This window comes from Geotrypetes seraphini, chromosome 6 (assembly GCF_902459505.1).
Source record: "Geotrypetes seraphini chromosome 6, aGeoSer1.1, whole genome shotgun sequence".
Classification (NCBI taxonomy): Eukaryota; Metazoa; Chordata; class Amphibia; order Gymnophiona; family Dermophiidae; genus Geotrypetes; species Geotrypetes seraphini.
This window is the reverse complement of record NC_047089.1, coordinates 242,162,283-242,180,374: the sequence shown is the minus strand read 5'-3', so window position 1 is coordinate 242,180,374 and position 18,092 is coordinate 242,162,283. Positions and strand designations below refer to the sequence as shown.

Sequence of the window (18,092 nt, the reverse complement as noted above, 5' to 3'; positions counted from 1 at the left end):
TTGCCATAGTGGAACAGTATCATGTTTCCAACAGTGGCCAACCCAGGTCTCAAGTACCTAGTTGGATTTTATGCTGCTTATCCTGTGGACTTCTCTTTTAGGAAATTATCCAAACCTTTTTTAAACCCCGCTAAGCTAACTGATTTCACCACATTCTCTGACAACGAATTCCACACATTGTGTGAAGAAATATTTTCTCTGGTTTGTTTTAAATCTACTACTTAATATGTTTTAAATCTACTACTTAATAGCTTCATAGCATGCCCCCTAACCATAGTATTTTTGGAAAGAGTGAACAAGTGATTCACATCTACCCTTTCCACTCCACTCCAAGGGTGAGCTGATGCTGAGGTAGAGATGGGGGCATGTAACTGAAGGGAAAAAGAAAACATGATTAGAGAAGAAAGGGTTATGGACTGTCTCAGTTTCTTCATGTTACTGCATCAGGCAGGTTGTATTGGGAAGGGAGTCCTGCAGGTAGATAGCAACAGCTCTGGACAGGTACGTCATTGTTCCATAAGCTCCACTAGGGGCGCTATCATAGAAAAAGTTGCAGATTCCTGTGGCTGCGTCTCGCTCAAGAAAGAAGTCAGTAGCTCCAAGTGCTTTCTGGGGGGAAAAAAAGCCAGAGAGAACAGAAACAATACACAATTAGTCAGGATTCACTGAATTTGTAGGAGACCATTTCTATGAAATACAAAAGTACATTAACACGGATTCTTAGCTATTCGTTGGATTACAGACGTCTGGATTTCCCCAAACACGTCCTGCTTTTGAGGACATGTCCGGGGGTCCAAACGGCTTTTCAAAAGAAATTGCGTTGGGAGGAAGAATCTGCGCATGCGCAGATGCCTTCCTGCCCGATGAACAGACAGTGGGAGGGGGGGTGGCTGGGGGTGGAGTTATGGCATAAAAGGGTGGGGATGGGTGGAAGTAGGCAGGCCTGGGGGTCTGGATTTTACTGCCATAAAACCTGGTAACCCTAGCCATTCATACAATGAATTAGTTCAGAATATGGAATGTGGTCTAAATCTTTTTTTTTTTTTTTTTTTGGAGAAATGCCACTGCTGAGCAAAAATAAAAATCCCATTCTTAAAGTGAAACGAAACAGAAATTGATATTGCAGCCTTTGAGACTATCTCAGAATTCCTGAACAGCATCTTTACAGCATGTAAAAAGAAGGCTATGATAAAGCACCACTATTTGGTCTGTAATAATTTATTTACCGATTATGATTCTTTTCTATTTTTCTGTTGGTGAATTTTTAATGTTTTTATATTGATTTGACTATTGAATGTACCCATTGGCGTAGTAGGGGGGGCATGAAGGGACGGTCCTGTTCGGGCACCATCTTGCTTGGGGTGCCGGAACCCCTACTCCTATCTGCCCCCCTTCCCACTCCTCCCCCTGCCGTGTGTGCACGCCCCTTCCCTTCCCCTGTACCATTTTACCTATGGCGCGAGCAGCCACCAACTTGCTGCCCGAGTTGGCTTCGGCGCTCTCTCTGACATCACTTCTGGGATCCGCGACTAGGAAGTTTACGTCAGAGAGAGTGCGCCAAAGCCAACGCGGACAATAAGTTGGTGGCTGCTCACGTTGAAGTTAAAAGGGAATGGGGAAGGGGTGCGCGGCAGGGGGAGCGGAGGACGGGGGAGGGGCGCCACTCACCCTTGCTACGCCACTGAATGTACCTCGTTTTATACCAGAAGTCTCAAACCCAAGCCCAAGGGTTGCAAACGAGTCAGGTTTGCAGGAGATCCCGAATGAATTCACCCTCAGTTTTCTCCATGTCGTGAATATTTTCTTGGCTGATGTTCGTGTCCCAGGATAGGTTGTTAGCGAATATAATCCCCAGGATTCTCAGCTCTGATTCCAGTTTCAGTGGGGTGTTATGCAGTGAGTGTTGTCGTTGATGATTCTGGGCGGGTTTGTCAGTTAAAATTTAGGATTATCTTTATTTAGTTTGTTTCATGTTGTCGGACCAGTGACTTCCTTGTTGATCTTATTTTCTTTCTTGTAGAAAGGAATGCATATTATAATATCAACTGTATGGGAGAAGTGAGGCTGTTCTTGTGGTCTCATAACCTGAAGAAAGCCACATCATGATGGCTCAAACATTGGTTCTACCTAACCAGACGTGGCAAGACCTGGACAACTGCAACATTCGATGTTGTTCTTCTCTAAGAAGCGTCCTAGTGTTGACATTAGTACGTTGAAAAGTATTGGGGAGAGTTGTGAGTCTACTTGCACGAGTAAAACATAGATCTACCTCCTCAAGTAGCTTCCCCAGGTCTACCTTAATAATGGTTTAGAGATTTTACCTCCAGGAATTTGTCCAAACCTGGAGTTGGTATGACTTTACGTGTGAGATTTTTGGAAGACAATTTTTGAAAAGGCATATAAGTCCATATGTTGCACAAAATATATGCCTATATACTATCAGTATTTAGGGGTTGTGTTTTAAAATGATTCTAATTATGACTTATAGTCAAGGTAGAGGGATCAAGCCTCTTGCAGTGCATGGTCTGTCTTTCTCTATTTTTAACACCTAAAAAGAAGTGTACAAGCCAAAAGAACTCAAATCAATAGTTTTTCTTTTGTGTTTATGTATTTGATTATAAATGTATAAGTTTTTATGTATGTTTTTAAATCTATATATGTAAAAATAAACATGTTTTTTGAAAATTAAAAAAAAATGTTATATGTATGTAGTTGTAGACCCCTGAAGCAGGCAAAGGACCGAAACACGGGCAGTGTCGGGTCTTTCGTTGAATAAAGAACTATCGGTCCCAGTTCTGTTGGCTTGTACACTTCTTTTTGGGTGTTACTGACTTTGTGTATTTTTGACCCCTTTCTTTGTATTGTACTGTATTTCAAGATCCTACATGGCATTCTTCCTCCCCTAATCCCACTATCCTGGATTTTTTCGAGACCCGACACTACCAGATCCGCCCACATACTCAAACTGTCTTTCCCCTCGTTAAAAGGCGTCATGTATGCAGGTAAATTAGGGAAATCCCTTTTCTTCAAATTCACTGAGCTTTGGAATAGAGGTCTGCACGGGAACGGGGATTGCGGGGGTCCCGCGGGTTCCCCCCCTGGCCCACGGGACTCCCACGGGGACGCCACCTGGCCCACGGGACTCCCATGGGGATGCCCCCCTGACCCACGGGACTCCCACAGGGACGCCCCCTGGCCCACGGGACTCCCAAGGGGATGAAAACAGCCTACCTAAATTCTGGCGATGCAGGCATGCAGCTTACAAGTCCGGCGTCGCAGCTTTAGCCATGCTGAGCAGTGAGCTCAGCACGTACACAGATGAAAGCCTTGCTTGCTGATTGGTCCGGTGGCCCCGCCCCGCCGGACCAATCAGCAAGCAAGGCTTTCATCTGTGTACGTGCTGAGCTCACTGCTCAGCATGGCTATTTCCCGCCGCGACGCCGGACTTGTAAGCTGCATGCCTGCATCGCCAGAATTTAGGTAGGCTGTTTTCATCCCCGTGGGAGTCTCGTGCGCTATGGCTAAGTCAGGGGTGCCCAACACGTCGATCGTGATCAACCGGTAGTTCAGGAAGGCAACGTGAGTCGATCGCAGAGCCCATCCCGGGCTCCGTGATAGACTCGTGTTGCCGTCCCGATCTACCGGGCCTATCAGCCTTCCTCTCCCCGACGTCAAAGACGCCGACGCGGGCATTAGGCTGTTTTTGTCATTTCGGGTGGGGGGGTGGCAGCGGCAGCAGCAGCAGCACCCTGAAAAAAAAATCATCCTGGCCGGGGTCGGTGTCATGCTCCAGAGCTTCTACAGCCTTCCTATCTCCCTCTCCCTTCTACCTGCTTCCGGCCACACCCCCTGCTCCGCGGCTCTCTTCGGCAACTCAGCAGCAGCAATCGACACAAGCTTCTGACGTCGGGGCCTACCCTCTGCGAGTCCCGCTTGTTTCAACTTCCTTTTTCCACAAAGGCGGGACTCGTAGAGGGAAGGCCTCGATGTCGGCAGCTTGTCTTGATCACCGCTGCTGACGAGTTGCTTAAGAGAGCCGCGGAGCAGGGGGGTGTTGCCAGGTGCAGATAGAAGGGAGAGGGCCAGATGCAGGACTCGTGGGTGAGGGAGGAGAAGAGAGAGAGAAAGAGAGAGGGGAGGGAAACAAAAGGAAATATTTCATACTGGGCTGGGCCGGAGTGGAGGGAGGGTGGAAAGATTCTGGCTACCGGGTGCAGTAACAAAAGAAAAGGGGGGAAAGCTGAAAATGGAGATAGTGACACAAAGAAGAGAAAGGGTAAGCAGGACATACCGAATAAGGATAGAGATACAGAAGGGACATGAAGAGGAGGTGAAATAGAGACATGCTGAAAAAGTGTGTGGGGGGGGAGATAAAGACATTGAAAGGGCAAATGGTGAACATGGGGTAAAGACAAGGACAGAGACAAATGAAGATTCTGAAAAAGTGGTGAGATAGGGATATAGGTGAGATGGACACAAAGAAGGGTGATGCTGGAAAATAGGTGGAATGGTAATTCTGACAGACACAGAAGGGAAATGCTAGATCAAGGAGAGATGGGGCACAGGCTGGATGGAATGAGGAGAAATGCCTTATTGGCCCGGAACTTCCTCTCCTATGTCAGAATTGACGTCAGGGAGCGGAATGCTGGTCAGCGCGACGCTTCTGCAGGGAAAGCTTGGGACAGCGGTGGCTTGGGGGCTATTCCCCGATGGCGGTGGCAGCAAACCGAGTGGCTTGGGGGAGGGCACGGAGAAAGAAAGAAAGGGGACAGAAAGGGAGACAGAAAGAAGGGAGAACAGGGGGACAGAAAGAAAAAGTTGGGGGAGAGAATGAGGTCTGGAGGAGAGGAAACATACAGGAGGCTGAAAGAAAGGAAGAAAGATTGGATGCAGAGTCAGAAGAAGAAAGTGCAACCAGAGACTCATGAAATCACCAAACAGCAAAGGTAGGAAAAATGATTTTATTTTCAATTTAGTGATCAAAATGTGTCTGTTTTGAGAATTTATATCTGCTGTCTATATTTTGCACTATGGCTCCTTTTTACTAAACCGCAATATCATTTTTTAGCGCAGGGAGCCTATGAGCATTGAGAGCAGCACGAGGCATTCAGCGTAACTCCCTGTGCTAAAACCTACTATTGTGGTTTAGAAAAATGGGAGGGGGTGTATTTGTCTATTTTTGTATTTTGTTACCGAGGTGACATTGCATAGAGTAAAAAACGGAATTTATTCACGGGGACGGGTGGGGACGGAGGGGATTCCTCACGGGGACGGGTGGGGACGGAGGGGATTCCTCGCGGGGACGGGTGGGGACGGGATTCTTCACGGGGACGGGTGGGGACGGAGGGATTCCTCATGGGAACGGGTGGGGACGGGTGGGATTTTGGCGGGGACGGGTGGGATTTCTGTCCCCGCGCAACTCTCTACTTTGGAATAACCTCCCTGCCCCGCTGCGGAACCTAGGCTCATTTCAGTTATTCCGAAAGTATCTGAAAACCTAGCTTTTCTCCAAAACGTAAAGCTATCTATTTAAAATGTAAAGCTAGCTATCCTCTTCATAACCTCTAATTTCTTATTATGTCCTTCCCTCATTTATTGAATTACCTGTAAACCGTGCCAAGCTCTATCTTTATGGAGATGATGTGGTATACAAACTTAAGGTTTAGTTTAGTTTATTGGACTTTCTCTATTTTTAACCACATTTAGAAATTCTACAGTCCAATCCAGGTCACAAATACCTGCCAATTTATACTTCAAGTTTCAGAAGACACTTCTAATCTCTTCTGTGGAACTCTAGGTAAGTGCTTCTCTTGAAGGCACACTCAACATGTTGGGTTTTTAGGATATCCACAATGAGTATATGCATGAGTTATATCTGCTGTAATGGAAGCTTCCTGTATTCAAATATATCTCAAGCGTATTCATTGTAATCCTGAACACCCAACTGGCTAGGCCTCCAAGAGAAGGTTCAGGAGCACTGTTTTCGATCCTTCTGAAGATAAACGTGCAGTGGTTGAAAGAAACGTCTAAATTTACATTCATTCACATCACTTGCCTGATCTTGATGGAACAGATCATTGGCTAGGTGCACTACTTGGTCCATATGGATTATACTCCCAATGCTGTCCACTTCCATGTCCGATATAATGGTGAGGACCAGAATTGCTTCAACTAGCAATTGCCTGTATTCTGGTTGGGGCACATGGTTCAGCACGGACTCCACCTGAACAGCAAATTTGATCTCACAAGGGGTCATCTAACAAGAGGGAAATGAGAACAAAAAAAAACACCAGATAACATTTAAAGGGCAATTTTCCTAGGTAAAAAATATTTAACTCTTCTAAAGAAACGCGACCACTCCATATGCGAGTTAATTTACTTTTCTTTGCTAAATAACCTTGAAAAGATTTTTCAAAGTCGTTAAAAGCTTCCCCCTCTTTTACTAAGGTGCGCTATTCTTTTTAGTGGGCGCTAAACACACGCTAAACGCTAATGCGTGCGTGTTATCCTGTGGACGTGTTAGCGAATGCATAGATATAGTGCGCGTTAATCGGGCGCTAAAACGCTTAGCACACCTTAAGTAAAAGAGAGCCTTAAATAATTTTGGAAACATTTTGAAAGGGTACAGAACGAGGGACATGTTGTAATGCTCTATTGACATATATAGCATGTCCATATATTATGAGAATAATTCTATAAAGGGACAGAGTAATGGGCTATATGGGAGTGGGGGAGTAGTGTCTGTTGCTTCAGAAATCTGTTGTTCCGAAGGGCCTCTTGCGAGTATCCATCCCCCTCCTAGAGGTACCCATGTAAGCATTAACACCCTACTAGGAAGTTCTTCTTTACCCAACATGTGGTGGACACCTGGAATGCGCTTCCAGAGGGCGTAATAGGGCAGAGTACGGTACTGGGGTTCAAGAAAGGATTGGACAATTTCCTGCTGGAAAAGGGGATAGAGGGGTATAGATAGAGGATTACTGCACAGGTCCTGGACCTGTTGGGCCGCCGCGTGAGCGGGCTGCTGGGCACGATGGACCTCGGGTCTGACCCAGCGGAAGCATTGCTTATGTTCTTATTGGGAGAGGAGGAGATAGTGGATGCTCTGGATGGGCCATTTAGCCTTTATCTGCCATCATGTTTCTATGTTACTAAAGTTCTGTGACATCACAATGCAGGTGCAAAGAGCCTTAGCCTATAGGAAGAGGAGATGCAAATGTTAAGAGCCTTAGCCAATGCGCTTCCAGAGAGTGTAATAGAGCAGAGTACGGTACTGGGGTTCAAGAAAGGATTGGACAATTTCCTGCTGGAAAAGGGGATAGAGGGGTATAGATAGAGGATTACTGCACAGGTCCTGGACCTGTTGGGCCACCGCGTGAGCGGGCTGCTGGGCACGATGGACCTCAGGTCTGACCCAGCGGAAGCATTGCTTATGTTCTTATTGGGAGAGGAGGAGATAGTGGATGCTCTGGATGGGCCATTTAGCCTTTATCTGCCATCATGTTTCTATGTTACTAAAGTTCTGTGACATCACAATGCAGGTGCAAAGAGCCTTAGCCTATAGGAAGAGGAGATGCAAATGTTAAGAGCCTTAGCCAATGCGCTTCCAGAGAGTGTAATAGAGCAGAGTACGGTACTGGGGTTCAAGAAAGGATTGGACAATTTCCTGCTGGAAAAGGGGATAGAGGGGTATAGATAGAGGATTACTGCACAGGTCCTGGGCCACCGCGGGAGCGGACTGCTGGGCACGATGGACCTCGGGTCTGACCCAGCGGAGGCATTGCTTATGTTCTTATGTTCAAAGAGACCCCCCCTAGGACCTACCTTAATGATGTCTAAGGAACAACCCCAGTCCTCTTACCCATGCTGACTCCAGCTTCAAAATGACAGGTTGTACATACTTAAACTAACCAGATCTTTGAATCACAATCCAACCTTATTAAGATAGACTACTTATGGGGGAGAGTGTGATGCAATGGTTAATGCTGTTTGTGAAACTGGGTAAGTCACTTAATCCCCCCATTGCCCCATCTACATTAGCAAGATTGTGAGCCCACCGGGACAGACGGGAAAAAATGCTTCAGCATCTGAATAAATTCATGTAAACTGTTCTGAGTTCCCCTGGGAGAACAGTATAGAAAATTTAATAAATAAATAGTGTGAAGAATTTCAGCCTCTGATAAACAGAGCTGAGATTGTGATGTCATAATGCCTCATTCCACCTATGCCTAACAGCCAACCTCATCAGTGATGTCACAATGGCTGGACTGTCCTATACTTGACTCACTCTTACAACATTTTGATTTCTAGAGTGGCGCAGTGGTTAAAGCTACAGCCTCAGCACCCTGAGGTTGTGGGTTCAAGCCCATGCTGTTCCTTGTGACCCTGGGCAAGTCCCTTAAATCCCCCCATCGCCCCAGGTACATTAGATAGATTGTGAGCCCACCAGGACAGACAGGGAAAAATGCTTGAGTACCTGAATAAATTCATGTAAATCGTTCTGAGCACCCTGGGGAGAATGGTATAAAAAAATTGAATGAATAATGCCTAACTGGCACTATATCCATTTTAATCTGTCTTCAGCCAATGACTTAAATACTATTAATATCTATGGACACAAATCCTTTATAACCAAGGATTTCATGGACACTAGCCAGTGGAACAAGGAGGACTCTAGCCCAGCGGAGGGCCCAGAGAGATGTACCATGGAGAGACAGATCCTTTCAAAGGAGCGAGGATCTCTCCCTGGGCTTCAGAGATTGAGCGATAGAGCTAGCATCAAATATGCTGTTTCTCTTTACCCCTGAACCCTCTTTTTAATATCTGTAAACACATATTACCATATTTGGGGCCTAGACATTACAGGCACATGATAGATATGGTCCTGTTTAAACCCAGAACATTTTTTTTTTTTTTTAAACCTTGGGAAGTTTTACTGGTATATGTCAGGAAAAATAGCCACAGCAAAATCGAATGACTCAAATTTTTTTTTTTTTTTTTTTAAATAATGACTGGCTACTCCAAGCCTAAGAACAAGCTAAAGAGACCATGTAAAAGAAAGGAAACTTAACATTTTATTGATTTATTGGTTCATTTAGCGTGTCCTCCCAAAAGAGCCCAGAACGGGTTACATGGGTCCATACACAGTATAGCCGAGACAAATGTGGACAAGACATAATTGGAACAGGATTACCTATTTGGTTCAATCAATGCCATTTTGATGCCAGCAGACTAGGGGGCAGAAGCAACTGTGGATCCTCTCCCCACCGGACACCAGAGATTACTCAAGGGTCAGGGATGGATTCTTTTGCAAAGTTCAAGTTCAATTTATATAATATACTGCCAATATAAAACCAAACTTAAATTGTAAACAGTTTACAATAAAAGGATAAAAAGGGGAGGGGCATTAAAACAAAAGCAGTAGGGTCTTCTGCCAGGAGTCATCTTGTGTGGAAGAGTCTTGTGCTGGGTGGCTCTTTGCTGGGGTGAAGGTCAATTGAAGGGGTTGGGAGGGGGGGGAGTCTTTGCCAGGAGTCATCTTGTGTGGAAGAGTCTTGTGCTGGGTGGCTCTTTGCTGGGGTGAAGGTCAATTGAAGGGGTTGGGAGGGGGGGGGTTCTGCCAGGAGTTGCCTTGTGTGGAACAGTCTTGTACTGGGTGGTTCTTTGCTGGGGTGAAGGTCAATTGAAGGGGTTAGGAGGGGGGTGTCTTCTGCCAGGAGTTGCCTTGTGTGGAACAGTCTTGTACTGGGTGGCTCTTTACTGGGGTGGTCAATTGAAGGGGTTTTGGGGGGGATCTTCTGCCAGGAATCGTCTTGTGTGGAACAGTCTTGTACTGGGTGGCTCTTTGCTGGGGTGAAGGTCAATTGAAGGGGTTGGGAGGGGAGGTGTCTTCTGCCAGGAGTAGCGTTCAAGTATCTCACGAGCCGCATTGAGGTAGAAGAAGATATCTTCTTTTTCAAGGGTCCCGCGGCAACAAGGGGGCATCCATGGAAAATCAGGGGCGGGAAACTGCACGGGGACACCAGGAAATTCTTTTTCACTGAAAGGGTGGTTGATCGCTGGAACAGTCTTCCACTTCAGATTATTGAGGCCAGCAGCGTGCCTGATTTTAAGGCCAAATGGGATAGACATGTGGGATCTATTCACAGAGAAAGGTAGGGGAAGGTCATTGGGGTGGGCAGACTAGATGTGCTGTGGCCCTTATCTGCCGTCTATTTCTATGTTTCTATGTAACCTCCAAGGTGGACCCTAGCATCCGGTAACTGTGATTCGGGTTATTCTTCCCAATGTGCATCACTTTGCATTTGTCCGCAATAAATTTCATCTGCCAATCGGACGCCCGGTCTTCCAATTTTCTTAGGTGAGCCTGCAATCTTTCACAATCCGCATGCGTTTTATCAACTTTGAACAGTTTAGTGTCATCTGCAAATGTAATCATCTCACTTATCTTTATGCGTAGCTCCGAGTCTAACACTGCCCCAGTGGCGCACACATAAATTCTGTTGCCTTTGCTTTCCAAAGTCAACATTTACATTGCAATTACCTCTTTTGTAGTTGAGGAGGGGAGAACATAACCATCGATAGAAAGGCCATGGCACTAAATGAGACAAAAAAACAAAAAACAAAGCATCACAATGCTTAAATACAGCTTTTCAGTTAATATATAATAGTAGGTGATCACCCGGCGTTGCCCGGATATAAATTCCCTTGAGGAAAATTCACTTGAGGATTAACATCACACAAATTTTCAGTTTTCACTTAATGTTTAGGCTTCACCACACCACACCACAGCTGCACTTCCTCATATACTGTTGGCTGTGACATCATTTCCCAAACTTCACACCATTGGTCCAACTGTATATTTAAATTCTGATGTATCTGTGTGTGTGACCCCCTTCCCACCCCCACAGTATTTTTCCCCAGATAGTAAGTGATATGTATACCAAGTTTGGTTGAAATCTGTCCATGCGTTTCAGAGTTATGATGGAACATACATCCATCCGATTTTATATACATAGATTCGTAAATTTGATCATATTACTCCATTTTTGAAAGCAGCCCATTGGCTGCCTATTAATCACCATATTACCTATAAGCACATAAGCATGGCCTCTGCCGAGTCAGACCATAGGTCCATCATGCCCAGCAGTCCGCTCCCGCGGCGGCCCCCCAGGTCAATGACCTGTAGTGATCTATTACTAAGAGCATTTTGTCTTGTATAGTAACCCTCTAATTGTACCCCTGGATTCCCTTACCCCTCAGGAATTCATCCAATCCCTTTTTGAAACCCAAAACCGTACTCTGCTCAACCACCCCCTCTGGAAGCGCATTCCAGGTGTCCACCACCCTCTGGGTAAAGAAGAACTTCCTAGCATTTGTTCTAAAACTATCTCCCTTCAATTTTTTTGAGTGTCCTCTAGTTCTTGTTGCCCCCGCCAGTCTGAAAAATCTGTCTCTCTCTACCTTCACTATACCCTTCATGATCTTATAAGTTTCTATCATATCCCCTCTAAGTCTCCTCTTTTCTAGGGAAAAGAGCCCCAACTTCTCCAGCCTCTCAGCATACGAGAGGTTTTCCATGCCCTTTATCATTTTTGTCGCTCTTCTCTGGACCCTCTCGAGTATCGCCATATCTTTCTTTAGGTACGGCGACCAGTACTGGACGCAGTACTCCAGATGCGGTCGCACCATTGCCCTGTACAGCGGGAGGATAACTTCCTTGGTTCTGGTAGTGATGCCTTTTTTGAGGCCGCTGCGCATTGTGCTGCCGGTTTCATTGTTTTATCCACCAAAACCCCCAAGTCCTTTTCTAGGTTGCCTTTTCCCATTGGTCCAACTGTATATTTAAATTCTGATGTATCTGTGTGTGTGACCCCCTTCCCACCCCCACAGTATTTTTCCCCAGATAGTAAGTGATATGTATACCAAGTTTGGTTGAAATCTGTCCATGCGTTTCAGAGTTATGATGGAACATACATCCATCCGATTTTATATACATAGATTCGTAAATTTGATCATATTACTCCATTTTTGAAAGCAGCCCATTGGCTGCCTATTAATCACCATATTACCTATGAAATCCTTCTCCTGACTTTTAAAGTATTAATGACTGAGCCTCTCTCTCTCAAACAATTTTTGAATCCATATATGCCATCCAGAACCGTTAGATCAGAAAATCAAAAACGTCTTAAAGTTCCATCACATCGTGAAATTGTTCATGAACATATCAGGAGTGCTACTTTCTCGGTAAAAGGCCCACAAGTTTGGAATTCTATACCTTTAGCTCTTTGATTGTTGAGAACAATTGATAGGTTTAAAGTTGACTTTAAAATATTTCCTTTTTCAGATGCCTACCATAATAGTGGGGTGTTTTTTTGGGGGGGGTGGGGGAGGGTTGCATTTGAGAGCATTCTGCCACACACATGAATTTTTAACCTAGCGTGTTTATCCTTCCCTCTATCCTATAATCAATTATAGTTTTTCTTTTAACCTTATATGTATGTTGCATTGTGATTTTATGTGATTTTCTTTTTTAGTATACCTGATTTTAGATTGTAAGCCACCCAGAAGGTTTTTACCCTTGGTGCGGGATAGTAAGATATGAATAAACTTGGAAACTTGCGCTCAACTGAACACACACCAAAGGCACCAATAAGTTGCAGCTGTAGGTGTGAATGCACTAAACATTAGGCTCTAAGGAAGCATCTAAATGCCATAGCTTGGAACTGCAAGGGAGTACTTTTGGTTGGCCATGGTGTGTCACCAAGTGATGCATGTAACTTATACAATACTATCAGTTATGCGCAGTGTCAGTTTGTTAGTGGCCCCCCCAATGTATGGTGGTAGGGGTTAAGTGAAAGGCATACTGACAAACGCTGGTCCCAGGTTCAGTTCCCTCACTGAAGTTTCACCAGGGAGTAGAATCAAATAATAGGCACAGCCAGAGGTGATTGCATAAAGAATATATTATAGAAATAGGCTTACAGAAAAGCAATATTTATAAGCATTACAATTAAGCATTACAATTAAGCAGAGAGCAAAGCAGTTTCCCTGCCTTACAGAGTCCAGAAACAAAGAGACAGAGAGTCAGAAGTTCTAGGAAGAGCCAGAGAGAGAGAGAGAGAGAGAGAGAGACAAGACCCCTCTCCTCCAGAGATAGAAAGATAGATTGATAGATAGATTGATAGAGCAGAGAGGAAACCCATTCTGAATATAGAAACTATTGTATGTCCCAGTATCTTTCTGTTTAGAATTTGTAAACTGTTTGAAACAATGGTTAATTTAATTGCTAAGGAGGGTGTGATTCTTGCAAGCATGGAAGATGGGATTAGTCTCTGGCTTCTTTGTTCTTGATCTGTGCACCTGGACCCATTGTCCTAAGCACCCTCTTAATCAGACATTAACACATTTTAGCTAGTCATGATTCAATCAGGGCTACTTAAAACATATCAGGGATACTTAAAACATATCAATCAGGGCTACTTAAAACCGTCTTCCTGCCCTCAGGCTCTATCTGCATTCCCATGCCAGAATCAGATTGATATAATTTCCCATAGGCCTTCGCTGACATAAGTAATGCCAACTAAGAATGCTGAATGGTAGCGATAGCTAGGCTGACACGCAGTACTTGACAAACTTAGGTGTGCCAACTTTCATTACATAAAAACATAAGAATACCCATACTGGGTCAGATCATCTGTCCATCTAGCCCAGTGACAATGATGTCACTGTTTCCAATAGTGCCAATCCTGTCACAAGTACCTGGTCGAAACCCCAAGAGTAGCAACACTCCAGCATCTCAAATAGCAAGATTCTGGAACCCCAATGAGAGCAACATTCCAAAGCTGAGATTGTGATGTCATAAAGCCTAATTCCACCAATGCCTAAGAGCCAACTTCAGCAGTGATGTCACAATAGCTTGATTGTCCTATACTTGGTTCCAGTGGCGTACCAAGGGGAGAGCGGGGGGGGGGGGGGGGGGGGGGGGAGATCCGCCCCAGGTGCAGGCTTAGGGGGGGTTCACAGCCAGAAAATTCAGTGGTGAATTTGAAACAGCTCCCTTTCTCCCTCCCTGCCCCCTTACCTTCGTGGCCGCGAGTCTAAATTACCTTTTTACAGCAGCTGGAGTTGCATGTGGCTGCCGTAAAGGTCATCTCTGACGCAACCGGAAGTTGCATCAGAGACGACCTTTACGGCAGCCATACAGCAGCCAGCTGCTATACGAAGGCAGTTTAGACGTCGCCGGCCACAGGGCAGGGACGTTTGTCAGACCGGGCCTGTTGTCTGGGAGGGGAGGGGGGAGAAAGCGCCACGAAGGTAAGGGGCAGGGAAGGAGAAAGGGAGGAAAGGTGGGGTGGAGAGGAAAAGACGCTGAAGGGAAATGGGTAAAACAGAGGGGGGAGAAGGACGCTGAAAGCACATGGGGAAGACAGAGGGGGGCGAGAAGGATGCTGAAAGCACATGGGGAAGACAGAGGGGGGGAAGAAGGACGCTGAAAACACATGGGGAAGACAGAGGGGGAGAAGGACGCTGAAAGCACATGGGGAAGACAGAGAGGGGGAGAAGGACGCTGAAAGCACATGGGAAAGACAGAGTGGGGAAGACGCTGAAAGGACATGGGGAAGAAAGAGTGGGGAGAAGACGCTGGCAGGGAAGAAGACAGAGATGCCAGACTATGGGAGGAGCAGAGGGAAGAAGATGGGTGCCAGACTAACTTGGAAGGGGGGAGAAAGGGAGAGGCACAGTAACAGAGCAAATGGAAGACGCAGGGAGAAGAGAGACAGTGGATGGAAGGAATTGAATGAGAAGATGAGGAAAGCAGAAACCAGAGAAGACAAAGGTAGAACAAAAATTTTCTATTTATTTATTGCTTTAGGAGACGTGTGTCACTGCTTCTGTGGTGTTGCATTGTATGCAGAGTCCAGCTTCTTGCTGGTTCAATTTAACCTTTGTCTATGTATTTCTATTTTATCCCCCCTTTTACAAAACTGTGGAGCGTTTTATAGTGCCAGCCGTGGTGGTAGCAGCTCTGATGCTCAGAATTCTATGAGTGTCAGAGCTGTTACCACAGTGGCTAAAATCCACACTAGTTTTGTAAAAGGGGGAGGGGTTAGTTTGTGATGACATATTCCATATTAGGCGAAAGTATTTTCTGTATTCTGTGTGTTCGAAAGACATGGTTTTCTGTTAGGATTGATGGTGTAGGATTGATCTGTACTAGTCTGGCTTGTTTAGTTTTACAATGGGTGTATTGCTGTTGTACTGCTCCACTGCAGTATGTAAGATGCTGATTTTTCCTAGGTACTCATGTGTGATGTATGGATTGTTACTAAAAATCATGTTTTTCATACAGATGGGGGGATGCCAAAAAATGATGGGCCCCGGGTGACACATATGCTAAGTACACCACTGCTTGGTTCACATAAGAATAGCTTTACTGGGTCAGACCAATGGTCCATCTAGACCAGTATCCTGTTTCCAACAGTGGCCAATCTAGGTTACAAATACCTGGCAGAAATCCAAATAGTAATGTATATCATGAGAAATAAAGTAGTATCAAAATGTTTTAAATCTTCAACTGGGGCGCTGGGCCATTCCAATACTCACTCAATAAATCTATATAATAATCTTATTTTCTTTAACTAATAAATATTATTTATATTTTATTTAAACCCACAGTCATCAAAAATTCTCATAGTACACATTTTAAACATGGGAGAGAAACATCAGAATCATGACTCTGACCCTCTCAGCGTTTTGGTCAATGGATCTGCCTCGGGGGACTCATCACCACACACTTCTAACACTCGGCATGCTGGTCAAACATTCTTCAGCTTCCAAAACTACTGCCACCAAGGCCTGCACCAGGCCTTAGTGGGAGTACTTTTGGAATTGTCTGGATTGGAACATCTGGAAGAAGCAGAAAAGTAGTAGGCAAAACTGAAATGTAAGGGCAACAAACCATTTTGTAAGGAAAGTCAGCAAAAGGCCGCTTTTATTCTCAAAAGTAGTAGCTGAGCGGGTAAAGAAAAAAAGGTTAGCTTTCATAAACTACAAAAGACTGCAAAAGAGAAAGACAGGCAAAAATTGAAAAGTTAAGAGATGCTAGTTGAGTAGTCAGGAAAGCAAAGATGCAAATGGAAGAAAAAAAAAAAAAAAAAAATAGCCGACACATTAAAACGGGGGGACAAGACATTTTTTTTTAGATATATGAGTGATAGGAAGAAGTGCAAAAGTGGCATAGTGAGACTCAAAGGTGAAGGGGAGAAATATGTAGAAGCTGATAAAGATAAAGCTAAATTGCTTAACAAATATTTCTCTCCTGTGTTCACGGCTGAAGCGCAGGCAACGGAACTGCAGAAGATAAACGCAAATAGGGACGGAGGTGTGGCAGACTCGGATTTGACTTTCAAAGGTGTGGATTCGTGAGGAGCTCATTTTACTAAAGGTGGATAAAGTGATGAGGCCGGACGGTGTACATCCCAGAGAACTTAGGGAAGTTCTGGCGGCTTTGCTGGCTGACTTTTCTCAATGCCTCTGAGCCTCCGATTACAGCCGGTGGGGGAGGGGGGGGGGTGCTGCAGAAGGATTGGTGAGAAGGAGCAGAGGCACCAGCGAGAAAAACAGTGACGTTTCTGAAATCCAGTGGATTACAGGACCCGAGGCAACGTGGATTCACTAGACACAGGTCTTGTCAACCCTGATGGCTACTGCTGAAACTATACCTGGATATTCAATGAAGAGTCATGTCCTGGTATAGGGCTTCTATTTATGAGGTTAACTTATCTGATTAAAGAGCTGCATATTAGCAGATACTTGGGTTTCATCTGGAGTGGTTAGAGGGGATGATCAGTGACGCTATCTATATAACTGCTGCTTAATATTCCCTTGGGCTCTGGTCAGCTTGAGTTAACCAGATAAACACCTCTTTTATCCAGTTAATGGACTTTGAGTATTGACCCCTTATTAATTTACTAGTCTTTAAGCCCGTTACATTAACGGGTGCTAGAACATATGTGTGTGTGTCTGTCTTTATTTCTTTCTCTCTCTCTCCTTAGCCGCTTTTTTCTTTCTGCCTTTCTTTTTCCTTGGCTGTCCATCACCACCCCTTGCCTGCTCCCCCTGTCCATTTTCCCTTCCTTTTACCTCCCCTGTGTCCACCACCACCCCTTTACTGCTCTCCTTATGCAGCAGCAGCCCTTCTCCCTTTGTTTTACCTCCCCCCTGTCCAGCAGCACCTCTTTCCTTCTCCCCCTGTCCAACATTAGTCCTCCGTTCCTTTTTCTTCAACCCCCTGTCCATCAGCATCTCTTTCGTTCTCCCCCTGTCCAACGGGTGCTAGAGTATGAAGCTTAATCATGTCCCATCTAATCTATGCAAGATTTACTGGGCAATCATGAACAGTAACTTACCTTCTGAAGGATTTTCCATACTTTTTGATAGAAACCCACAGGCACGCGATTAATCGCACCATCAAGTCTTCTCCTTCTCAACCACTGACCATGATGGTCATCCCAAGTAAAATGATTTCCACCAGAACCCGTAGGAGACAAAGTACTACTGGGAGATGAAGGGTTACTGCACCTCTGGAAAAGAAGAGAATTATGCATCAGATGAACTGCGATCTAAAAACAGGCAATATTAATGTTACTGCCTCATCTCTGTTCAGTTTTTCCAAGAGGCAAAACAGCAGATTGTACCAGTTGCTGCTTTCTGCTGAATAGTCATTTTTACTTAACAAACATATCTGTAAAATAACATTAGCTTCAAAAGTGAGCTGGATTTTATTACAGACAATACATACTGTATATACTTGAATATAAATCGATCCGAATATAAGTCGAGACCCCCATTTCTCCCCATAAGGGAAGAAAAAAAAAATAATTAAAAAATGGTTGATTCGAATATAAGTCGGGTGACTTAATATTTAAGTGCCTTGCCTGGATCTGCTCCCAGCACCCCCTCCCTCTCCCTGTCAGGCTCTGCACCCAGCCCTCCCAGGCTCTGCACCCTGCCACCCCTCCCTGCCCTGTCCGTCGTACCTGCTCTGCCGATCCCTGGTGGTCCAGAGGTGCAGTGGGCAGGAGCATGAT

At 45.1% G+C, this 18,092-nt stretch overlaps 1 protein-coding gene across 1 annotated transcript in view; it reads right to left on the bottom strand.

The window, feature by feature from the left end:
• Positions 1-268: 268 nt before the first annotated feature.
• PHKA2 (phosphorylase kinase regulatory subunit alpha 2) overlaps positions 269-18,092 on the bottom strand; it is a 188,289-nt gene continuing 170,465 nt past the window's right edge. Inside the window, exons 30-33 of the mRNA XM_033949037.1 lie at positions 17,412-17,585; positions 10,544-10,597; positions 6,056-6,256; positions 269-609 (exon numbers count right to left, since the gene is read on the bottom strand). Of these exons, the coding sequence (XP_033804928.1) occupies positions 436-609; positions 6,056-6,256; positions 10,544-10,597; positions 17,412-17,585 (603 nt within the window). The 3' untranslated portion in view covers positions 269-435. The remainder of the gene's footprint in view (positions 610-6,055; positions 6,257-10,543; positions 10,598-17,411; positions 17,586-18,092) is intronic.